Raw genomic sequence first — 25,639 nt, 5'->3', positions numbered from 1 at the left:
CTATTTTCAGGACTTACTCCTAGCTTGAGCTCAGAGGGGGTGGGGGACAATATGGTATGCTGGGATCAAACCTGGTAAGTCTCATGCAAGACAGTGCCTTACCTACTGTACATCTATTGTTCCCACCCCCACCCTTCAAACTGGTTTCTCAACTCAAAATGATTATTTTCAGAATGTGCCACACTAGAACACACTTTGCAACAGAGGAGAGACCTCTGTATCTTGGTGAGTTGAATGAAAGACTCCTTTCGTATTTAATACAAGATGGAGATTAGTCTTATATTATTGGAGACACTGTGAAATTTGGGTCTGCTCTTCTTTCTGAAGAGAATACCCACTTTCAGGGAATTTATTTACAACATCAGAACTCTATAAGTAACATACATTTTATATAAAGTTCCATTTTACATAGTATGTCTTTTAATGAAAATAGTAATATTATCAATATGTAATTAAATAATAAATGTGACAACCAAACCAAATGCTTGGCTAAGTAGCAAATACTTTAAAATATATATATGTGTGTGTGTGTGTGTGTGTGTGTGTGTCTTGATGTGATAAGAGAAAGGCATTTCCCAACAAAAGATGCACATGCAAGGAGCCAGCTAACCTGATTCAGAATCACTGCTGTCAGAGGAACTCGAGTCACTGCTGCTACTTCCAGACTCTCCTGAGCTGCTGCTGCTGCTGCTGCTGCTACTGCTACTGCTACTGCTCTCACTCAGCTGGGACCCACTTGCCACAGTCTTGACTGGCTGTGGTTTCTCACCTGCACAACAGAAATGCATGACAAAATGCCAATCGATGGAAGAGTCTCAGGACACTTCAAAACTGCCACCTACATTTTGCTGGACGTTTTCCACAATTCAATCGATTATTGACTTCCATCAATCGCTTTTCTAGCTCCTGTTTTCTCTGTGCAAGCAGTTCCGCTCTGGATTTCACTATTTTCGGGCCTGTGTGATTGAGGGGAGAGGAAGAAAGGATTAACACAACCCCTACAAACAAATCAAACACTGGTCTGATTTTAGAAATTTCTAGGCATCCCTACCACGAGGTTTTAGTGGTCTTCTTCTTAGACAGGTAGCAACATATTTCTCAAGTTCTCTTAGTGTGGATGCTTTCAGGGTTTCAAAGTCTATTTCGATCTCATCAGGACTGGAATTCCTCATAGCATTCTCTCTTGATTGTATTATGTGAACAATTCGCCCAAGTTTTTCTGCAGGAAGTCTGTTTATATCCAGACTTAACTGCCGTTTTTCATCATAGTTCATAGGTTTTGCATTAATTTCATTGTCAGGTTTCAGAGTAGGGGCCTGTTTCTTCTTCTTGGGTGGACTAAAAACAAACCTTAAATATAGTGAACTTTATTTTTTCCATTATGGATTTATTCAGGATTCATAAAAAAAGCTTACTTGATCTTAGAATTTTCCTTTAATTTCATTTGCATAAGCCTTTTCCTTGGATTTTCAAGTCTGCTATTAATCTTCTCTTTTTTATTTTCCCTTTTACACTTCTCATTCTTTTTCTTCAGCTTACGAAAAGGTCCTTGGGACAGAACCTGCAGCTGTTGGTGAACAGCTTTAAGCTGGAAAAGAAACAAAATCATTAATGTTTCATGGCTCTGCATAATTAAAGACATTCGTAAATCAGGAAGGCATTCAAAAGTGGAAAATATTTATAATTCATCTCATTTATTTCCTTTGTATTCCTTATTTCAAATGTAATGTTTTGAAGGGTATGGTTTAACTTACAAAATTGACATGTATGCACAAGCTGTAATTCGAAATATTAATCCAAAGTCTAACAAAGAATAATTAACCCTTTTAAGTAGTCATAGTTTTAGTCATTGATTTTTCAGGTTTGGGTTTAGCGCAGGTTAACATTTTATTACAAAAGATGGTAACTGTTTAATAAAGATATTCATAAACTGATTATGTCACGAGTGCATTTCAGTGAGTCAACTCTCTATAGCTAGAAAACCAAAATACATACTTTGGTTGCCCCAAAACAAATAAATATATAAGCAAACATTAGAATAGTGTAAGTGAATAAAACTACAGTTGCTAAACGATCTAACAGCTTTTAGTCTACAAAAAGAACCTTTGCTTTGTTTTGTTTTAGGGTCACACTCAGTGGTACTCAGGCATTACTACTGGCTCTGCACTAAGAAATTACTCCTGGGGACAGAGAGATAGCACAGCACTAGGGCTTTCGCCTTGAATGCGGCTGGCCCGGGACAGACCCGAGTTCAATTCCTAGTATCCCATATGTTTATCCCAGTCTGCCAGTAGTGATTTTTGAACACAGAGCCAGGAGTAATCTCTGAGCACAGCTGGGTATGACCCAAAAACCAAAATAAAAAAATAAATAAATAAATTACTCCTTGCAGGTTCCAGGGATGGGATGCCATGCATTGATCCCAGTTTGACCACGTGCAAGGCAACAAATGTCCTACCCGCTGTACTATTGCTCAGGGCCTCAAAAAGGATTTCTTTTTATCATATGAGTAGCATCTCATAAAAACTTACACTGATACAATCAACTACTTACCTGTTCCTGAAGTTTTGTAAGACGCCGAACTCGTTCATCTTCCGAGTCACCAGAAGAGTTATCTTCAGAGGAAGCTCCATTATTGCTTTCTTTATTAAGAGTTTTTGTGCTTTCTGTTTTGAGACAACATACAGGCATGCTTTCAACAGGTTCATCTGGAATCTTCGCAAAAAGCACTTCAAAGACATCCTATAACAGATTAGAGTATTAAGTGTTTCTCCATTTAATACATATAATAATACAGTAATAACACCAGTTAACAAAAAGTACATTTCAGTATCATGTTTTAGCAAGAATTTCTTCCTGGGGCCGGAGAGATAGCATGGAGGTAAGGCGTTTGCCTTGCATGCAGAAGGATGGTGGTTTGAATCCAGCATCCCATATGGTCCCCTGAGCCTGCCAGGGGCAATTTCTGAGTGTAGCCAGGAGTAACCCTAGTGCTGCTGGGTGTGACCCAAAAAACAAAACAAAACAAAACAAAAACAAAAAAGAATTCCTTCTTATTCTGATCAGTTCACAATATGTATATGTACAGTAAATTCAAATTTAAACAATGCTACATGTCAATTAAGTTTCTATAAATATGGGGATTGGAGCTGGAGAGATAGTACAGCAGTTTAGGACCTTACCTTGTCCCATATAGTCCCATGAACCCTGCCAACAGTGATTTCGAAATATAGCCAGGAGTAATCTCAGAGCATCACGGGTTATAGCCCCAAACCAAAGTAAATAAGTAAAAATGATTTAAAATGGGGAAAACAGGTCAAGCTATGCTACAGGGGTTAAATTGCTTGCCTTGCATCCTGCTGATCTAACTTTAAATTCCCAGTGCACCTGATAAGCACCATCAGTGGTCATTCACGAGCAGAGAGCCTGAGCACCATAACACCCCCCACATATTATTTACTAGAAGATAGGATAAAATAGGATAAAAGAAATAAAAGATTCATACTTCCTGCCAGGCCACGTTAGCAACTTTTCTCCACTTGTCTAGTCCCACAAGAGAATTTTCACACAGTCCTCTGCCCTGTGGCTGGAGCATCATTCTACTTCATCTCTATGATTCAGATTCAAAAGTTCCTGAGGCTTCCCTTTTTAGTGAAATCTAGGCACCAGGTTTTATCATACCCCTTATTATCCTTTGAACACATATCTTTCTTGCTTGCTGCTATGTCTCTAAGTGTGGCTTTTCCACTCTAGAGAGGTTTGTGTTCTCTTGAACACTTATTTCTTCCTCTAAGTAAATTTCATTCAATAAAAACTATTCTACATCTATTTCACCTCCTCCTAAAATTCTTTTCTGTGAAGTAAAGGACCCAGAACACCAGTGTCAAGGACTGACTTTCCTTTCCTGCAAAATTAGATTTTTCACTCCATCCTGAATCCACAAATTTTCCAAAAACTGGTTGACAGGGAATCTCTCATATCATGCAGAAAAGGGGAACTTCAGGAACAGCTTAATGACTGTTATCATGGGGATAGCTGGATATAAGCATCTATAGATATGTAGATGCTCGTGAGAAACTATCAGTCCTGAGTCAAGCCATGTGTTTCCCCAAGAGAGGTGGAAGCAGTCTTTACTCAAGTCTTTACTCAAGGCTATCTCCCTTTCTCTCCACATTTAGAAAGCCACAACAATACAGTTATAAATAAGATAAAAATGGCTAGGATGGCGTAAGGAAAGAAAAGGGGTGTCATTTGGGGGCTGGAGAGATGTGTAGTAGTTAGGGCACTTGATTTGCATGTGGCTTCCCTGGGTTTGATCCCTGGTACCACAGGTAGTCCTCTGACCTTCTCCAGGAATGATACCTGAGTAGAGCCAGGAGTAAGTCCTGAACAAGCTGGGTATGGTCCAACTCATTCAACAGAGAGTATAAAATATAGATTATTTTACTGTCTTTGTGGGGTTCGTATGTTGCAAACAGTTGTGCTTTATCTACTGAGTTCTGGATCAGAATTTCTGAGCTATTTTTCAGAGAAAACACATTTGTAGAACACAAGTACCAACTCACTTGGAGCATTCGTGCCATTGCCACTATTTCATGATCTGGAGGATTGTATTTGTAGCAATTCATGAACATAAGTCTAACGTCTGCAGCAAATTCATATGCATCCTTATATTCTTGGTTGTCCATTTTCCCCTAAATCAGGAATAAATTAGAAGATTCAAAAATAACACAATTAGGTTAGCAATTATAATGTTTATAATTCAAATACATATAATACCAAAACATATATCCATTTTCAATATGAAATTCTATCACATTTTTGGATATTTGGATTTTGGGGTAAAATCTATAGAATTTTGACAAGCAGAAATACAGAAGAGGATTCCAAGTAAAGAGCAAGAAGAAAAATCTCAAAACAAAGAAACAATGTTTCTAAATAATCCTATTGACAAGTTTGGCAGTAGAAAACCTTGAACATCAAAAGGAAAGGCTTGCATCTGAAATTCTCCAGGGAACAAGAAGACATCTAAAATATCTTCTTAAATGTTGGTGCTGGAAAATATATACTAGGACTGGTGAAGGGATGAGTATTCAACATCGTATGACTGAGACTCAATCATGAACAACTTTGTAATTGTATTTCAGAGTGATTCAATTAAAAATTAAATACAGGGGCCAGAGTGATATAGCACAGTGGTAGGGCATTTGCCTTGCATGTGGCCAACCCCAGACGGACTCTGGTTCGATTCCTGGCATCCCATATGGTTCCGAGCCTGCCAGGAGAAATTTCTGAGTGCAGAGCCAGGAATAACCCCTGAGTGCCACTGGGTGTGACCAAAAAATTTAAAAAAATATATATATATACAGAATGTAATAAGAAGATGAAGCTGAAAGTACTCATGTGCATGCTTTGTAAGCACATGATCTATCACTGGGAGCAACTCTGCCTGGAGTTAGAGTAACCCCGAACACCATGGGGTGTGATTCAAATATCAAAATTTTTGTCATTTTTGAAAACAAAATTATACATAATAGGGATCAGGTGACTATCTAAAATGACTAGAGTTCACATCTGGCATGAGGAGATTCTCAATTATATGGCCCTTGAGGATCACCAGGAATAACTGGTGGCTCCCAAGCTCATGTCCAAGCTGCCCCACAAAACAGGTGCATATACTGATAACCATCAGGGCTTATATCAAAGCTGATTATTGCCTGGAAAGGCCTCAGGCCCCTGAAATTCTACTGTGGGGTATAGGTGGAAAATATCTGTATGGGTTATGGTTTTACACAGCTGACAAAGTGAATGAAAGAGTAGGGATGTCATGTCAGATATTGCTACATCCTCATGTTAACAAATCCTGAGACCTAGGAAAGCACCGATTTAAAAAGGCCCTAACTGCCAAAGGAAAAAGCTGTTTGCTATTACAGGAACTTTTTCAAAGCAGTCTGTACTTGCAGAGAGGACTTTTGAAAAAAGTAGCACCCGGGGCCGGGCGGTGGCGCTGGAGGTAAGGTGCCTGCCTTATCTGCGCTAGCCTAGGAGACGGACCGCGGTTCGATCCCCCGGCGTCCCATATGGTCCCCCAAGCCAGGAGCGACTTCTGAGCGCATAGCCAGGAGTAACCCCTGAGCGTTACCGGGTGTGGCCCAAAAACAAAAAAAAAAAAAAAAAAAAAAAAAAAAAGAAAGAAGTAGCACCTGTAAGAAAAAATGCTAAAAAAATAACCTGTACTCACAGGCAGAGGGGCCTTGAAAAAAAAAAAACTTGGTTTCCTGTCCATGAGGCATTTGAGAAATAAGGGATGTAGCATAAATATTATTTGAGATATAATTTAGCTGACATTTAAAAATTACTTAGACATATAAGCACACCCTATGAAGAACATTTGCTTAGACTTAAGCAATTTTATTTAGTTTTACAGAATAATTATTCACCCTCAAATCTAACTTTGCTCTTAGCCTATATGCAGTCATAATTGTAAGGGTTAACACTTTAGGCCCCAGTTCAGTATTTGTAAAACCAAAACAATTCTGAATTGACCTTGCTACTAAGAAACTACTGATAGCAGAAGCAACCTCAAAAGTGAAACTATCCTGAGTCAGAAATATGCCTTGAATAATTTGCCCCTGTGCCTTTTTTTTTGTAAATTAGCCTTATGGTTTGTTAAGAAATTGAGTATAAATAGTCCACCTTCTGCTTTGAATAAACAGAACAGAGCTTGAACCCAACTTGACTCCTTAGCCTCTGTTATCCATTCACCGACCCCAGTATAAGCCTTTCAAGGGACCGATTCCTTTATGTCAAGACCAATTGGTCTGTGACAAGGTATCCCTTATAGACAGCCACCAATAAGAAAAGCAAGTATTAACAGTCAAAAAGAGCCTACAAACTTCTAGGTAAAACATTTTGTAACAGATAGATGACTCAATAAATACAATGACAAGGAAACATGAAACAAGCCAGAACACACTGCATGTGGTCTCCAAGCCCCACCATGACTTATTCCTGAAGGCAGAGCCATGAGTAAGCCCTGAACACTTATGATGTAGCCCCCCAGACAAAACAAAGAAATTGGAGTCTGGGAAATGACTCAGTGGTTAAAGTACCTGCCTTGCAAAAGCGAAGCTATAAGTTCAATCTCTAGTGCCATCACAAGTAGCAAGAATGAAAATGGCAGTTGCACAGACTGAGATCCCTAGCACTACAAGCCACAACACAGCCAGGTGTGTTAGATCTTATAAGAAATAAAGTGGTGGGGCCAGTGTGATAGAACCGCGGTATACACAATTAACCCAGGTTTGATCCCCAGCATATGAGGTCCCCTAGCACCGCTATGAGTGATTCTGAGAGCAGAATCATTAGTAACTATGAGCAATGTCAGATGTACCCCCCTCCCCAATAAAAAAAGAGGTGTACACGTTCAATGAGAGAAAACAGTAACACAAAGATCTTGATGAGCACCAACCACCCAATTAATCCTCAATACATTTAATAATATCATTAAGAGATAAGAATAATCAGAAATTTTTTATTGGACTTAAAAAAAATAATTCTAGGGCCCAGAGAGATAGCACAGTGGCGTTTGCCTTGCAAGCAGCCGATCCAGGACCAAAGGTGGTTGGTTCGAATCCCGGTGTCCCATATGGTCCCCCGTGCCTGCCAGGAGCTATTTCTGAGCAGACAGCCAGGAGTAACCCCTGAGCACCGCCGGGTGTGGCCCAAAAACCAAAAAAAATATTAATAATTCTATTTGCTACTTTGTTGTTACAAGCAATAGGAAGTAAATATATTTGCACCTGCTATGGGTGCAAGCTTGGGTGATAGTGGAAAATGGGATATTGATGAAGGAAAGGTCACATTAGTGTCTGAAGCAACTGTATTATGAGCAACTTTGTAAATCATTGTTTTATAAAAGGAAATAAAAAGAATAAAAAATAATAAAGGGTTATAAGCCTTAAGAAGTACAACTAAAAGAGCCAGGAGCACTATGAGACCAACACTAACAATTCAAGTACTATAGAAAGTCCCAGAGTAATGTTAGGGAGAAACTTACATTTTATTAAAAGCCAAAACAGTTACCTTGATAGTTCCAAGGTCCATTGGATTTTTCACAATATCATAGTAGTTATGGAGTCCTAAAGCATTAACATCAACAGGATTGTAAAAGGGCCATGCATATGACAAGTGTTTTTTTGCAAACATTTCTTTAAGAATCTCACTACAATGCCTTAATTGTTCGGTTACTTCAACACTCTTCGCAACTTTACATTGTTGCTGAGAATCTGGCAAAACATTCTTTAGCACGTTTTCTTTTATAGGTGGCATTTTCACTGATTTTTTTTCGGTAAATGTTGGGGAGGACTCACTGCTTGTTTTCACCATAGAAGTTGTAGGAGTAGTTGTATCTGCTTTTCTTTTCACACCCTTTGTAACCTAAAACAAACAATTTAACAAGACATAATTAAGGGAGTGTTTTTGGTTTAATAATTAACCTGACAAAAATTTTTTAAAAAGAAAAAGATTTGGAACTGAAGTGATAGTACAGTGGGTAGTACATTTACCTGGCATGTAGCCATCCTGGGTTTGATCCCCTGAATCCCATATGGTCCCCTGAGCACAGAGCAAGGAGTAATCCCTAAGCACAACTGGATGTGGCCCAAAGCCAACAAAAAAAAGAAAAAGATTATTGGTTCTAAGACTTCTGTGTTTAAGTATTAGTTAATATTAATTTCTCTTTTCTCTGCAAATAAATCAGTTCAGTTTTTACACATACATCCTTAAAATGTGGTTTGTATTCTAGGTTTTACTAACAAAATACAGATAGAAATAATACGACGAAGATTGCTATCTACTGAAAAGCAATTTCCATATAAACTTAAAAAGGGTAGAGAGTCTGACAATAACTCAGTGGTATATAACTCAAGAGTACATATGTAGATTCTGGACTAAATTCCTGGCATTGCATTGCATTCACATCGCACGAGCAAGCACGAACAGGCACGCACACCCCCAAAAATCAAACCAACAAATATATAGATAATACTTCAGTGTTACACTGAACTTTTCAACTACTGTAAACTTACTTGGGTCACTGTTTGTGGAGCTGAGTTGAGAGGAGAGTCCTGTGCAGTATTTGAAGGAGAAACTTTTGTCTCAGTAAATACAGAGGGAGACAATTGCTGCTTAGGTATCTTTTCTGGTGCCTTAGGGGATTTTTTTTCTTTAATAGAAGAAACAGCTACATTCTGTTGGGTGCCTAACAAAAGGGTGAACCAGGGGCAAACAGTTGAGTAAACTATAAAACGATTTCCGTTTTTTCTTTTTTTTTACCTTTCTATTTTAATTCAATTCAATTGGTTGTACTTTTTTTTTTTTTTAGTGAGTTTTTTAAAAATATTTTTTTATTTAAACACCTTGGTTACAAACATGATTGTGGTTGGGTTTCAGTCATATAAGATGACACCCCCCCCCATCACCAGTGTAATATTCCCATCACCAATGATCCAAATATCCCTCTTCCCCTCCCCGCCTCTACCTTTACTCTAGAGACAGGCTTTCTAGAATATAAACATGATAGCTTCCAATTCTATGTTTTGTCTTTTTTTTTTTTTTGGTGTCTACATTTAAAAGTATTCAGCAGTTACTATTGGCTTTCCATTCAGGAATTAGGCTGGTGGTACTCATGGGACATATGGGATGCCAGGGATCAAACCCAGATTGGGTATATGCAAGACAAACACCTTACCCACTCTTCTATCTCTCCAGTCCCCCAATTTTTTTTCTTGAGGATAAAATACAAACACAATACCTCAATATTGAGTCTGATTAGTGTCATATAGATTGTCCTACTACACTTTGGCCAATTATTCTTTTTCTCTCCTCTCACATCTAAGTAAATTTTTGTTCAATAAAATCTATTTTGCTTGAACCTGGAGCAATAGCATAGTGGTAAGGCATTTACCATGCATGCAGCTGATTTGGGTTCGATTACATTCGATATATGGAATAGTCAAGGAACAGAGTTTAAATGACTTAAAGAGAAACCAATATTTGACCAATGATAATTCTGCTTTATTTCTACAATAAATCCATTTGAATTTGACTCCATATTTAAATATCTTACTATTTAGCTGTGCAGTAGCTCCCTCCATAGTTCGTTCTCTCTCTCTCCCCCCTCTCTCCCTCCCTCCCTCCCCCTCTCTCCCTCCCTCCCCCTTTCTCCCCCCTCCCCCCTCTCTCCCTCCCTCCCCTTCTCTCCCCTCCCCCTCTCTCCCCCTCTCTCCCTCCCTCCCTCCCCTTCTCTCCCCTCCCCCTCTCTCCCTCCTCTCTCCCTCTCCCTCCCCCTCTCTCCTCTCTCCCTCTTCTTCTCTCCCTCCCCCTCTCTCCTCTCTCCCCCTCTCTTCTCTCTCTCCTCTCTCCTCTCTCCCCTCTCCCCCTCTCTCCCCCCTCTCCCCTCCCCCCCCCTCTCTCTCTCCACTGTCACTGCACAGGGTCCACAAACAGCAGAGCTTGGATATCCCTCCCTGCAGTGCTCAGAGCTAGTTATCTAAGCATATGCACCTGTCCTTTGAGCTATCAGCCAGGCCTCATTTCTTAAAACCTTTTATCTAGCAAATAAAATTAAAGGGAAACATGAATCAGTGCTGTGGTAGAGCTCTTGCTTTGGATATTTGAGGTCCAGGGTTTGGGTCCAGAACCAGAATGGTAAAAAAAAAAGGGGGGGGGGAGTATTGTAAAAAAAATTCTTCAGACCCAAAATAGTAACATTTAATTTTAAGTTATAAGGTATTTTGGTTGCTTGCTTTTGGGCCACACTCAGGTATGCTCATGGGTTACTCCTGGCTTTTTAACGAGGAATAATTCCTGGTGGGTGCTTGGGGGACAGAGATTGAACCATTTTGAATACATTCAATCTTTCCAGTATCAAAATAATAGGGTACTTTATTAGAGAAAATATTAGCATTTTTATACTATTAGTATAGCACAAACCTTAAAAAAAAAGTGCTTGATGGTATGGATTGTATAATGCTACAGAAAGCCATGCTAGATTCCAAGTAATCTCCCCAATCTTACTGAATATCCATACTGTGGCTCAAGGTCCAGCAAACTAAAGGGACATTTTACTCACCGGGCTAGTGGGGTATGGGGGGGGGGGAAGACAGTGTAAAGTATGGTGTTTGCCTTGCACACAGCCAATCTAGATTCAATCCCAGTCATCTCATGTAGCCCCAAGCACCACCAGCAGTAATTTCTAAGCAAAGAGCCAGAAGTACTGCCAAGTGTGGCTCCAAAACAAACAAACAAACAAACAAAGGAGATAGGGAGAGATAATATTATGGGTAATGAGTTTTCCTTGCATGAAACCAATCCAGGTTTGATCTCTGACATGACATATGTTTGGTCTCCCAAGCCCACCAGAAATGATACCTGAGCACTGAACCAGGAGTATTACACCACATGTGGTCCCAAAACAAACAAAGAATACAGAAATACTTCTGTATGTCCGTCTTTTGAAAAATTTTCATTTCATAAGTCCTATTTATATATACATTTTCCAAACTATTATACAGGCTAATGACCATGTGTGTATATATATGCAAAACAAACCTTTTCCGGCTTACCTTTCTTTGTTCTGTCCTTACCACCTACAATTTGTTCTTCTTGTGGCATTTGAGGTAATTTCTGCTTAAATAATTTTTCCAGAGCTTGTGCCATAACAACAATATCATCTCCAGGCTAGAAAATACATAAAACATAAAGGTTATTTTAGGTATATTGGTACACTGTGCCAAATGTCTTTAATTTAGATAATCTAAATTAATAGTATAGTCTATATTTAACAGTACTTATCACTTCTATGTCAATTTTAGTGTAGCAACTCACCTTTTAGTACTAACAACTTATACCTTTAACTTTTCTTGTATTTACTGGGATAATATTGGTTACAACATTCTATGTTTTTAGAATGTTTCACTTATCTCCAAATGTGTCATCATACTGAACAACAGCAAAACATCAGTAACATTCATCACAGTCCCAATTCCCTTTAAAATCTAAAGAAGACCAAATGGTCCTTTTTTCATTTTACTCATATAAGGTCCTAGTCATTGACATCACAAAATAAATAAGTAAAAATAATGAAAGACGCCCTGTGTGTGACACCAGGCGGGGAAAATCCGCGAAAGTACACCGGCCCAGTGGGGCTCAGCTGTGAAAGACTGTGAGTGTGACCTGTCTATGTCTGTCTACTGTCCTCTTGCGTGAAACTCTTGCGAGTGGGGCAAAAAGAGCCTCCAGAAACCTCGCTCGCCCAGGCGCCATTTTCAGGGAGGGACTTCAGAGCATAAAAGCCGGCTATCCTTTGCAAAAGCTGGCTCCCTGTGTGTGACACCAGGCGGGGAAAATCCGCGAAAGTACACCGGCCCAGTGGGGCTCAGCTGTGAAAGACTGTGAGTGTGACCTGTCTATGTCTGTCTACTGTCCTCTTGCGTGAAACTCTTGCTAGTGGGGCAAAAAGAGCCTCCAGAAACCTCGCTCGCCCAGACGCCATTTTCAGGGAGGGACTTCAGAGCATAAAAACCGGCTATCCTTTGCAAAAGCTGGCTCCCTGTGTGTGACACCAGGCGGGGAAAATCCGCGAAAGTACACCGGCCCAGTGGGGCTCAGCTGTGAAAGACTGTGAGTGTGACCTGTCTATGTCTGTCTACTGTCCTCTTGCGTGAAACTCTTGCGAGTGGGGCAAAAAGAGCCTCCAGAAACCTCGCTCGCCCAGGCGCCATTTTCAGGGAGGGACTTCAGAGCATAAAAGCCGGCTATCCTTTGCAAAAGCTGGCTCCCTGTGTGTGACACCAGGCGGGGAAAATCCGCGAAAGTACACCGGCCCAGTGGGGCTCAGCTGTGAAAGACTGTGAGTGTGACCTGTCTATGTCTGTCTACTGTCCTCTTGCGTGAAACTCTTGCTAGTGGGGCAAAAAGAGCCTCCAGAAACCTCGCTCGCCCAGACGCCATTTTCAGGGAGGGACTTCAGAGCATAAAAACCGGCTATCCTTTGCAAAAGCTGGCTCCCTGTGTGTGACACCAGGCGGGGAAAATCCGCGAAAGTACACCGGCCCAGTGGGGCTCAGCTGTGAAAGACTGTGAGTGTGACCTGTCTATGTCTGTCTACTGTCCTCTTGCGTGAAACTCTTGCGAGTGGGGCAAAAAGAGGCTCAGAGGAGCACGGCCGCTCCGCTTCGCTACGCGGCCGTGCACTCTTTCTAAGGAAAGAACTCCATTGCAACAAGAAGGAAAAATCACACTAAGAACGGCGCTATATCACAGAAGCAAACATTTCTCTCTGGACTGTCTTCTCTGTTACATGCTCGGGCCTAAGATTTGACCCAGTGTGAGGCTTCATCCACGGAGGACTCCCCTCCCTTAGAGGCAAGTCAGCCCATCCAGAAAGGGAGGAGCCAGAGGAGTGTGCTGCCTACATCATATAGACAATGAATACCACTACAACACGTAGAAAAACCCACAATACAAATGTGACAATGGGGAAACAGCGCAGGCCAGCATCAGACATAGAGAATGAAGATGACAATTCTGAGGACCAGATAATGACTGAACAACTAATCAACCTCTCAGATAAGGACTTTAGACTAGCAATATGGAAGGTGCTCAACAGACTCCAAGAAACCATGGATCGAGTTGAACAGAACACTAATAAGAACCAAGAAAATATGAAGGCAGAAATGACAAAACTCCAAACTGAAATAACATGTCAACTAACAGGCCTGAAAAACTCAGTAAACGAAGTGAATGACAAAATGGATAAGCTCTGGGACAGGGTATCAGAAGCTGAGAATAGACTTGGTGCTGTGGAAGATGAGATACATAACAATTCCATACAGCAGGAGAGATTGGACAAAAAACTTAAAGCAAATGAGCAGACAATGGAAAAATTAGTCAAAGAATGGGAACAGACGAAAATAGAAGTCTATGATAAGATCAACAGAAACAACTTAAGAATCATTGGAGTCCCAGAGACCCAGGAAGAAAATTTCCAGGAAGAATCAATGGTCAAGAACATCATTAAAGAGAAACTTCCAGAGCTAAAGAATATATGTGATCAAATCCTGCATGCCCGAAGAGTACCAACCAAAAGAGACCCCAGAAAAACCACCCCAAGACACATCCTAGTCACAATGACAAATCCCACAGATAGAGACAGAATTCTGAAAACAGCAAGATCAAAAGGGGAAATCATGTTCAAGCAAGCTTCCCTGAGATTTACAGCAGACCTGTCACCAGAAACGCTCAATGCCAGAAAGCAGTGGTGGGATATTGTGACAAGACTGAATGAAATGAATGCTTCACCCAGAATACTATACCCAGCAAAACTCACTTTCCAGTTTGATGGAAGAATACATGGTTTCACAGACAAAAAACAGCTCAGAAACTTCACAGACACAAAACCAGTCTTAAGAGAAAAACTGAAAGACCTAATCTAAGACAAGACTACCCAAAAGACACACCAAATTTTGAAATAAAGATGGCGTTAAATCCCAGGACAATTCTTTCTCTCAACGTCAATGGACTAAATGCACCAGTTAAGAGACACAGAGTGGCTAAATGGATCAAAAAACTCAATCCAACCTTCTGCTGCCTACAAGAAACGCACCTGAATAGTCAGAACAAACATAGACTCAAAATAAAAGGCTGGAGAAAAGTTATCCAAGCAAACAACACCCATAAAAAAGCTGGAGTGGCCATACTAATATCAGATAATGCAAACTTTATACTCAGGAAGGTTGTAAGGGACAAAGACGGACATTTTATATTAATCAAGGGGTACGTAGAGCAGGAAGAATTCACTCTCCTAAACATATATGCACCGAATGAGGGGCCAGCAAAATATTTAATACAACTGCTGACAAATCTGAAAAATAATATCAACAACAACACAATAATTGTGGGGGACCTAAACACGGCTTTGTCAACACTGGACAGGTCAACCAGACTGAAACCCAACAAGAATATACTAGACCTGAGGAGAGAAATGGAAGAAAGAGGCCTAGTGGATATATATAGGACACTCCATCCCCAGAAACCTGGATACACATTCTTCTCCAATGTACATGGGACATTCTCCAGGATAGACTACATGCTGGCACATAAAACATACCTCCATAAGATCAAGAGGATAGAAATTTTGCAGACTACCTTCGCTGACCACAAGGCTCTGAAATTATTTGTGAACTCCAAAGGGACTCAGAAGAAACACTTTAACACCTGGAAGTTAAACAGCCTCATGCTCAATAACCAGTGGGTCCGAGATGAAATCAAGGAGGAAATAAAAAGGTTCCTGGAAACAAATGACAATAAAGACACAAACTCTCAGAACTTATGGGACACAGCAAAAGCAGTACTGAGAGGAAAATTTATAGCTTTGCAAGCACACATCAGGAAGGAAGAAGGAGCTTACCTGAGTAGCTTAATGACACAGCTAATAGAACTAGAAAATGCTCAACAAAAGGACCCAAGAACAGGAAGACAGAAGGAAATAACAAAGCTGAGAGCAGAAATCAACGAAGTGGAAACTCAAAAAACAATCCGAAAGATCAACGAAAGCAGAAGTTGGTTCTTTGAAAAAATAAACAAGATTGATAGACCACTGGCAAACCTAACAAAGAAAGAGAGAGAGAGAAACTTGATAACTCGTATCAGGAATGAAAAAGGAGAGATCACTACTGATATGACAGAGATTCAAAGGGTAATCAGAAACTACTTTGAAAAACTCTACGCCACTAAAAATGAGAACCTGGAAGAAATGGATAAATTCTTGGACTCTTATAATCTTCCACGGTTGAAGGAAGAGGATGTAGCATATCTAAACACCCCCATCACCATTGATGAAATTAAAACAGTAATCAAATGTCTGCCGAAAAACAAAAGCCCAGGTCCAGATGGATTCACTAATGAATTCTATCAAACTTTCCAAGAGGAACTACTGCCAATCTTGGCAAGACTCTTTCATGAAATTGAACAAACAGAAACACTTCCAAATAGCTTTTATGAAGCCAACATCACCTTGATACCTAAACCAGACAGAGACGCTACCAAAAAAGAAAATTACAGACCAATATCACTGATGAATGCAGATGCAAAGATCCTCAACAAAATCCTGGCAAATAGGATTCAATGCCTCATTAAGAAGATCATCCACTACGATCAAGTAGGTTTCATCCCAGGAATGCAAGGCTGGTTTAACATCCGTAAATCTATCAACATAATACACAACATCAATAACAAGAAAAATAAAAACCACATGATCATATCAATAGATGCAGAGAAAGCATTTGATAAGGTCCAACACCCATTCTTGATCAAAACTCTCAGCAAGATGGGAATGGAGGGAACCTTTCTCAATATAGTGAAGGCCATCTACCACAAGCCAGTGGCAAATATTATCCTCAATGGAGAAAAACTGAAAGCCTTCCCTCTAAATTCTGGCACAAGACAAGGCTGTCCTCTCTCACCACTCCTATTCAACATAGCACTGGAAGTACTTGCTATAGCGATTAGGCAAGAAAAGGATATCAAGGGAATCCAGATAGGAAAGGAAGAAGTCAAGCTCTCACTGTTTGCAGATGACATGATACTCTACTTAGAAAACCCTAAAGACTCTATCAAAAAGCTTCTAGAAACAATAGACTCATATAGCAAGGTGGCAGGCTACAAAATTAACACACAAAAATCAATGGCCTTTCTATACACCAACAGTAATAAAGAAGAAATGGACATTAAGAAAACAACCCCATTCACAATAGTACCACACAAACTCAAATATCTTGGAATCAACTTGACTAAATATGTGAAGGACCTATACAAAGAAAACTATAAAACTCTGCTCCAAGAAATAAGAGAGGACACACGGAAATGGAAACACATACCCTGCTCATGGATTGGCAGGATTAACATCATCAAAATGGCAATACTCCCCAAGGCATTATACAGATTTAATGCCATCCCTCTAAAGATATCCATGACATTCTTCAAAGAAGTGGATCAGACACTTTTGAAATTCATTTGGAACAATAAACACCCTCGAATAGCTAAAGCAATCATTGGGAAAAAGAATATGGGAGGAATTACTTTTCCCAACTTTAAACTGTACTACAAAGCAACAGTTATCAAAACAGCATGGTATTGGAATAAGGATAGGTCCTCAGATCAGTGGAATAGGCTTGAATACTCAGAAAATGTTCCCCAGAGATACAACCATCTAATTTTTGATAAAGGAGCAGGAAATCCTAAATGGAGCAGGGAAAGCCTCTTCAACAAGTGGTGTTGGCACAATTGGATAGCCACTTGCAAAAAATTAAACTTAGACCCCCAGCTAACATCATGTACAAAGGTAAAATCCAAATGGATTAAAGACCTCGATATCAGCCCCAAAACCATAAGATATATAGAACAGCACATAGGCAAAACACTACAGGACATTACAGGCATCTTCAAGGAGGAAACTGCACTCTCCAAGCAAGTGAAAGCAGAGATTAACAGATGGGAATATATTAAGCTGAGAAGCTTCTGCACCTCAAAGGAAATAGTGCCCAGGATACAAGAGCCACCCACTGAGTGGGAGAAACTATTCACCCAATACCCATCAGATAAGGGGCTAATCTCCAAAATATACAAGGCACTGACAGAACTTTACAAGAAAAAAACATCTAACCCCATCAAAAAATGGGGAGAAGAAATGAACAGACACTTTGACAAAGAAGAAATACGCATGGCCAAAAGACACATGAAAAAATGTTCCACATCACTAATCATCAGGGAGATGCAAATCAAAACAACGATGAGATACCACCTCACACCCCAGAGAATGGCACACATCACAAAGAATGAGAATAAACAGTGTTGGCGGGGATGTGGAGAGAAAGGAACTCTTATCCACTGCTGGTGGGAATGCTGTCTAGTTCAACCTTTATGGAAAGCGATATGGAGATTCCTCCAAAAACTGGAAATCGAGCTCCCATACGATCCAGCTATACCACTCCTAGGAATATACCCTAGGAACACAAAAATACAATACAAAAACCCCTTCCTTACACCTATATTCATTGCAGCTCTATTTACCATAGCAAGACTCTGGAAACAACCAAGATGCCCTTCAACAGATGAATGGCTAAAGAAACTGTGGTACATATACACAATGGAATATTATGCAGCTGTCAGGAGAGATGAAGTCATGAAATTTTCCTATACATGGATGTACATGGAATCTATTATGCTGAGTGAAATAAGTCAGAGAGAGAGAGAAAAACGCAGAATGGTCTCACTCATCTATGGGTTTTAAGAAAAATGAAAGACACCCTTGTAATAATAATTTTCAGACACAAAAGAGAAAAGAGCTGGAAGTTCCAGCTCACCTCAGGAAGCTCACCACAAAGAGTGATGAGTTTAGTTAGAGAAATAACTACATTTTGAACTGTCCTAATATTGAGAATGTATGAGGGAAATGTAGAGCCTGTTTAGGGTACAGGCGGGGGTTGGGTGGGGAGGAGGGTGATTTGGGACTTGGGTGATGGGAATGTTGCACTGGTGATGGGTGGTGTTCCTTTTATGACTGAAACCCAAACACAATCATGTATGTAATCAAGGTGTTTAAATAAAAAAAAAATTAAAAAAAAAATAATGAAAGACACTTTGATAAATAATAGAGTTCAAACCCAACAATGCAAATATAATTACAAAAATTAAAAATTAGAACTTTCCTTTCAAGAATACATTTTTTATAGATATACAAACAAACAAAACCTTCACAGTTTGGCTTCATGTCACTATTTCAAATACTATTTATTATAAATGACCAATGACTCTGTAGCACTAACAGTTTTAAAATCTTTACTGCATGCTTAAAGTTGTCTTTCACTTTGTTTCACTACTAAGAAAAATAATAAATTATAAATCAAAAGCCTAAAGCAGAGAATTCTTAAGTTAGACAGTCTGGAAAATCACTAAATATCTTAAAATGTTAGTATCTGGGCTTGGAGAGAGTATGGAAGGTAAGAGTGCTAGCCTTGACTGTTCTATCCTTGGCATCCATAAGGTCCCTTGAAGACTGCCAGGAGTAACTCCAGAGTACAGAGACAGGAATTACTCCTGAGCATCATCAGGTGGGGCTTTAAAACAAAATAAAAAGAAAGATGTCCAAGAACCACTTAGAATTGTTAAATGAAATTAAATGTTTATGCTACTTTGACAGTACTTTGGCTCTGATTTTTTAAAAATAATCATAAGGGTTAGAAAGGGTTGGAACATAGGGACTAAAGGGACTACATAGTGGAGAGGAAGTTTCCCTTGCACACTGCTGACCCAGGTTCAATCCCCAGCATTCCATATGGTCCTCCAAGCACTGCCAGGAATGATGTCTTAGCAGAGAGCCAGGATTAACCCTAAGTACCACTGGGTGTGGTCCCCAAAATCAAAACAGAAAGGGCTGGAACATGTATTTTGCATATTGCAGGCTCAGATTCAATCCTTGATACTGCATGATCTCCAAAGCTTCACTAGGTGTGACACCAAAAGCACCAAGACCCTGACCACCACCAAGTAAGTAGGGCTCAAAAAAAAAAAAATTAATGTAGCAAGTAGTCTTTTTTTTTTTTTTTTTTTTTTTTGGGTAACACCCGGCAGCGCTCAGGGGTCACTCCTGGCTCTAGGCTCAGAAATCGCTCCTGGAAGAGGACCATATGGGATGCCGAGACTCAAACCACCATCCTTCAGCATGAAAGGCAAACGCCTTACCTCCATGCTCTCTCTCCGGCACCAATGTAGCAAGTAGTCTTAAGAATTTTATGAAGATAAGGAACCAAATCAAAATTTTAATCACATTTCAGAGTCTAATTCAATGATATATGTCTTTAAATTTTCAGATATTGTAAGCAACTTAAAAGGTGCTTTAGAAAATAAGAATACTCCTCCCCCACTTATTAACATTGACATGATTGTTGTTAGTATAGTTATTTCTCTAACTGCACTCACCACTCTGTGGTGAGCAGCTTCATATAGTCAGTTGGTCTTTCCAGCCCTCATCTCTATTGTCTTTGGGTGTTATTACAATAATGTCTTTTATTTTTCTTAAAACCCATAGATGAGTGAGACTATTGATAGATGAGTGTTTATCTCTCTTCTTCTGACTTATTTCACTCAGCATAATAGTTTCCATGTCCATCCATATATAGGAAAATTTCATGACGATGGGGGACATTGGTGGTGGGGAGGTTGCACTGGTGAAGGGGGAGGGTTGTTCTTTTTATGAATGAAACCCAATTACAAACAGGTTTGTAATCATGGTGCTTAGATAAAGGTATTATAAAAAATAAAAAATCATAAAAATTAATAGCATTAATAATTCTATATTTATATAACAGTAAAAAAAGAAAATAGGGCCATAGAAATAACATGGAGGCAGGGCATTTGCCTTGCATGTAGAAGGATGGTGGTTCGAATCCCGGTATACCATATGGTCCCCAGAGCCTGCCAGGAGTGATTTCTGAGTGTAGAGCCAGGAGTAACCCCTGAGCACTGCCGGGTATGACCCAAAAACAAACAAAAAAAAAAGAAAAGAAAACAAGAATACTACAATGGAGTAAGAATTAAATATATAAATAAAATTCTATGAATGAAACTGTGAAATGTATTTGATATTTGAATTAACTTGTTAAGAGGTTTAATAAAAGTGATTTGGTTTCTTAAATTATAACTGGTCAAGGGATCCACATCCTAAAAATTTAATCATGGTTTTCCATTCAAAATTCTCTTTTTTAATCTGAGATATTGGTTTTTAATCTGAGATATTGGTTTCATGTTGACATCATTCCAACACCACAGCCATCACACTAGTGCCAGTTTCTCTCTGTCAAGATCCCAAAGGTCCCTCTTTCAACACTCTCAACCCAGCCCCAACACTGCCCAAGCTCAGTTCTGAGGATCAACTCTCTAGTTCTGTTGACTTTGGCCATTTGTTGTTTCTTTACTGTGTATTTTTAAATCCCACACATCAAGAGAGATCATTCTATCATTTTTTTTCTCCCCTCCCCTCCCCTCCCCTCCCCTCCCCTCCCCTCCCCTCCCCTCCCCTCCCCTCCCCTCCCCTCCCCTCCCCTCCCCTCCCCTCCCCTCCCCTCCCCTCCCCTCCCCTCCCCTCCCCTCCTCTCCTCTCCTCTCCTCTTCTCTTCTCTTCTCTTCTCTTCTCTTCTCTTCTCTTCTTTTCTTTTCTTTTTTATGGCCATACCTGGCAGTGATTGAGGGCTACTTCTGGCTCTGGACTCAGGAATTACTCGTGATAGTGCTTGAGGGATCATAAGGAATGCCAAGGATCAAACCCAGGCTGGCTGCATGAAAGGCAAACATCCTACCTACTGTATGATTGATTGTTCTGGTCCCATCATTATGTTACTATTGGCAAATTCAAGCATACATCTCTTAATTAAAAAGGTACATTAAAACTTTAAAATAATTCATTATTTACTGAAACTAATTTTATAAAACAATTACAGCTGTTAAATAAAAATGATAGAAATACATGATAATTATAAAATCTGGTGAAAAATATTATCTTGGAAAATGTGTAAAGTACACAAAATTAAAGATTAATTACTTATAGACATCTAACGTGCGACAGAAAAAACAAGCAAGTATATCATAAACTTTACCCACCTTGTTGTATAAATAACAATTTGAGAACATTGTATTAAAGTCTTCTATACATTCTGAAGCTTTCACATAATATTTATGTTCCAAACGCTTCTTAATTGTATTTAAATCCATTGGGTTTTTAATGATGGTGTAATAATCCTATAATTCAAAAAGATTCTAAATGTTAATAAATTAATTCACCATAATTACTGGTACAAAGAAACTTAAGAACATATGCTTTTAACTAGGAAGATCCAATGACTACTTTCAAAAAGTCTAATCGGTAAAACAAAACATTTGATAATAAGAAATTAAGTTGAGTACTATGTCATTATCTTTCAGAAGAAAATAAAACCAAATAAACATATAACAAATAAAGATAGGAAGAGTAGATAAATCCTGAAAAATAAAAATAAACAGCATTAGTTTATTTCTAAAAAATTATTTAAACTCTGTGGTTACAAGATAGTTCATAATACAGTTTTTTCTTCAGATAAAGTTGTTCATGATTGTATAACTAACACAATCATGAACACTAACACAATGTACAACCACCTTCACCAGTGCACATTTCTCACCACCAATGTTCCCAGTTTTCCTTTTACCCTGATACCCTCTCCCCTTCCTGTCTCTAGGGCATAAAAGTTTTCTTCTGTCTCTCTCTTCCTTTTTTTCCCCTTTTAGACACTGATTTGCAACACAGTGCAAATATCATGCCTGCCTCTAATGCCCCCAGTTTCTCTCCCACCCACTCCACCTGCCTCTGGGGCAAGCTTTTACTCTCTCTCTCTCTCTCTCTCTCTCTCTCTCTCTCTCATCTCTCCTCTCTCTCTCCTCTCTCTCTCCTCTCTCCTCTCTCTCTCCTCTCTCTCTCTCTCTCTCTCTCTCTCTCTCTCTCTCTCTCTCTCTCTCTCTCCTCTCTCCTCTCTCTCTCATACTGTTTTGTTTTTCCTTTCAGACACTTTGGTTTTCACTATTGTTAAGGGGTGCCATGTATGTCACTTTCTCCCTTCAGCACCCAGTTTTTGTCCAGAGTGATAAGTTCCAACTACTATTGTCATAGTAAACCTTTCTCTATTCTTTTTTTTTTTTGTCATAGTAACCTTTCTCTATTCTTTTTGTTTGTTTGTTTGTTTTTGGCCACACCCTGCAGTGCTCAGGGGTTAATCCTGGCTACCTGCTCAGAAATCGCTCCTGGCAGCCTCGGGGGGACCATATGGGATGCCAGGATTCAAACCAACCACCTTAGGTCCTGGATCAGCTGCTTGCAAGGCAACCGCCTCTGTGCTATCTCTCCGCCCCCACCTTTTTTTTTTTTTAACCTTTCTCTATTCTAACTGCATTCACCACTCTTTGTGACAAACATTCTATTATGGACTGGTCCTCAGGATGCTCATCTCTATTGTCTCTGGATATTACCACATACTATCTTTTATTTTTCTTATATTCCACAGATGAGTGAGGTTATTCTATACCTCTCCCTCTGACTCATTTCACTCAGCATAATTATCTTCATATCTATCCAAGTATAAGCAAATTTCATTTTCCTAATGGCTGCGTAGTATTCCATTGTGTAAATGCGCCACAGTTTCTTTTGCCACTCATATTTTTTGGGACACCTGGGTTTTTTCCAGATTCTGGCTAACGTCAATAGTGCTGTGATTAACATAGGAATGCAGAGGGCATTTTTGTATTGCATTTTTGTGTTCTTATGTTATATCCTTACGAGTGGTATTGCTGGATCATATGGAAGCTCAATTTCCAACTTTTTAAGGAATGTCTATATTGTTTTCTAGAAAGGCTAGACTAGACCGCATTCCTATCAGCAATAAATTAGAGTTCCTTTCTCTTCACATTCATACCAATACTAATTGTTCTTGTTCTATGTAATGTGTGCCAGTCTCTAAACAATACTAGTTTCTAAAAACCAAACCAAACCAAAGGCAGAGAGATGGTACAGGAATGCCTCACATGTTGCTGGCCGGACTTCAATTCTGGCACCACATACAGTCTTCAAGTACAACCAGGAATTACTGAGCAGATAGCCAAGAGTAACTTCTGGGTACAGATGAATCTTACACCCCTCCCCTTAGAAACAAAATTAAAATCCCTAGCGTTTATAAAAGCTATCTGGCAGATCTAAGGTACAATCTCAGTTTTGGTTTACTAAATATTCTGCAATCACGTAACCAGTCATTTTGCTATCAAGTATCTTAAATATCTAATATAAAACCTAAATTTGAATGTTGATGAAATTAATCTACCAGAAAGTATGTGGGGCTATTCCATGGTGAAGGTGACATTCATGACAACCCTGTATGAATCATAAGATAGGCTAGAGAGAAGCTCAACTGACTGACCTCACACTTTGTATTAAGGAGGCCCAGGTTTGAGTCTCCGCACTGCATGATTCCCAAATGACTCCTGAGCACAAAGTTGGAGTTATACTTATCACATCCTTCACACACACTGACACACACGCAAAGCAAAACAATTCCCATCAAATCAAGGAACATATACTATAACAACATTATATTCTATTGTTCTATAATTTACCACAAAAATTAAAACATACTTCTGATCAGAAAAAAATGAGGTTTGTTGTTTAGGAAAAAATAATAACCATTGAGATATTTTTCAGTGGTGCTGATTAATCTAGTTTAGTAACTACACAGCATTAAAGAATAACTGCTGGAAAGTACATGAGCAAGATAGCAATTACAAGAATACAAATCTCGGGGCTGGTGAGGTGGCGCTAGAGGTAAGGTGTCTGCCTTGCAAGCGCTAGCCAAGAAAGGGCCGCGGTTCGATCCCCCGGCATCCCATATGGTTCCCCCAAGCCAGGGGCAATTTCTGAGCGCTTAGCCAGGAATAACCCCTGATCATCAAACGGGTGTGCCCAAAAAACAAAACAAAAAGAATACAAATCTCAGTTTCACAATGTCATTCACAAAGGGGAAGGAAAGAACATCAAGTTCAAGTTTCTTTCAGAGATTTAAAGTCTTTCTTAATTAGATCACTGTAAGACAGATGATTAAAAAATTACTATGGAAGGGCCGGAGAGATAGCAAGGAGGTAAGGCGTTTGCCTTTCATGCAGAAGGACGGTGGTTCAAATCCCAGCATCCCATATGGTTCCCTGTGCCTGCCAGGGGTGATTTCTGAGCATAGAGCCAGGAGTAACTCCTGAGCACTGCCGGGTGTGACCCAAAAACAAAAACAAAAACAAATTTACTATGGTAGTTTCAGTCTATAATGTTGACACCCATTTCTTCACCAATGTACATTTCCCCAACTCCAATATCCCCAGTTTTTCTCCTGCCCTACCCCCACCTGTCTCTATGGCAGGCACTTTTCTTCTTTTTCTCTCCACCCCCACTTTTTTTTCCTTTTAGGTACTATAGTTTCCAATACTGTTACTGAAAATTATCATGTATATATCACAAGACATTTTTTTAAATAAACATAAAGCACACTTACAGGTAACTTTAGTTTCACAGCATCCACAGGTTGTTGAAAAGGCCATGAAAAACTATGTTTCCATAAAGCTTTCAGGACAACTTTTTGTAGATACTGTAGCTGATTTGTCAATCGCCCATTTTTCTTCGTATTTATATACTCTGGTGGTGGAGGGTTAACAATAGCTGTTTGCCGACTTGGCAGTGACATCCTTAGTACTTCAAATTCTGATTATGTGTTTTCTACACATACATAGCCTAAAATTAAAAGGCATTTTAAAAATGGCTTCAATAGGAACTAAAAATGTTAAGCATATCAACCCACTTTTAGTTTAGTATTTTTAGGTTTTTGTTTGTTAATTTGTTTTTAGTTTTCAGACTGTGATGCTCATGGGTTACTCCTGGTTCTACATGAATTTTCTTAGCTGTGTGCAGGGGACCCCATGGGATGCCAAGAATCAAACTGGGTCAACTGCATTCAAAGCA

The 25,639-nt window shown here is 39.4% G+C and overlaps 1 protein-coding gene across 2 annotated transcripts in view; it reads right to left on the bottom strand.

The window, feature by feature from the left end:
- Positions 1-25,364, bottom strand: part of BRDT (bromodomain testis associated) — a 62,158-nt gene extending 36,794 nt beyond the window's left edge. For both annotated transcript variants that reach the window (XM_049772194.1, XM_049772196.1), the window contains exons 1-11: positions 25,176-25,364; positions 21,718-21,855; positions 11,628-11,742; positions 9,090-9,262; positions 8,086-8,439; positions 4,566-4,694; positions 2,554-2,742; positions 1,416-1,588; positions 1,052-1,338; positions 843-956; positions 611-769 (exon numbers count right to left, since the gene is read on the bottom strand). In XM_049772194.1, the coding sequence (XP_049628151.1) occupies positions 611-769; positions 843-956; positions 1,052-1,338; positions 1,416-1,588; positions 2,554-2,742; positions 4,566-4,694; positions 8,086-8,439; positions 9,090-9,262; positions 11,628-11,742; positions 21,718-21,855; positions 25,176-25,364 (2,020 nt within the window). The remainder of the gene's footprint in view (positions 1-610; positions 770-842; positions 957-1,051; positions 1,339-1,415; positions 1,589-2,553; positions 2,743-4,565; positions 4,695-8,085; positions 8,440-9,089; positions 9,263-11,627; positions 11,743-21,717; positions 21,856-25,175) is intronic.
- Positions 25,365-25,639: the final 275 nt, after the last annotated feature.

Source organism: Suncus etruscus, chromosome 4 (assembly GCF_024139225.1).
Source record: "Suncus etruscus isolate mSunEtr1 chromosome 4, mSunEtr1.pri.cur, whole genome shotgun sequence".
Lineage (NCBI taxonomy): Eukaryota > Metazoa > Chordata > Mammalia > Eulipotyphla > Soricidae > Suncus > Suncus etruscus.
The sequence above is the reverse complement of the archived record's forward strand: the minus strand, read 5'-3'. Positions and strand labels throughout refer to the sequence as shown.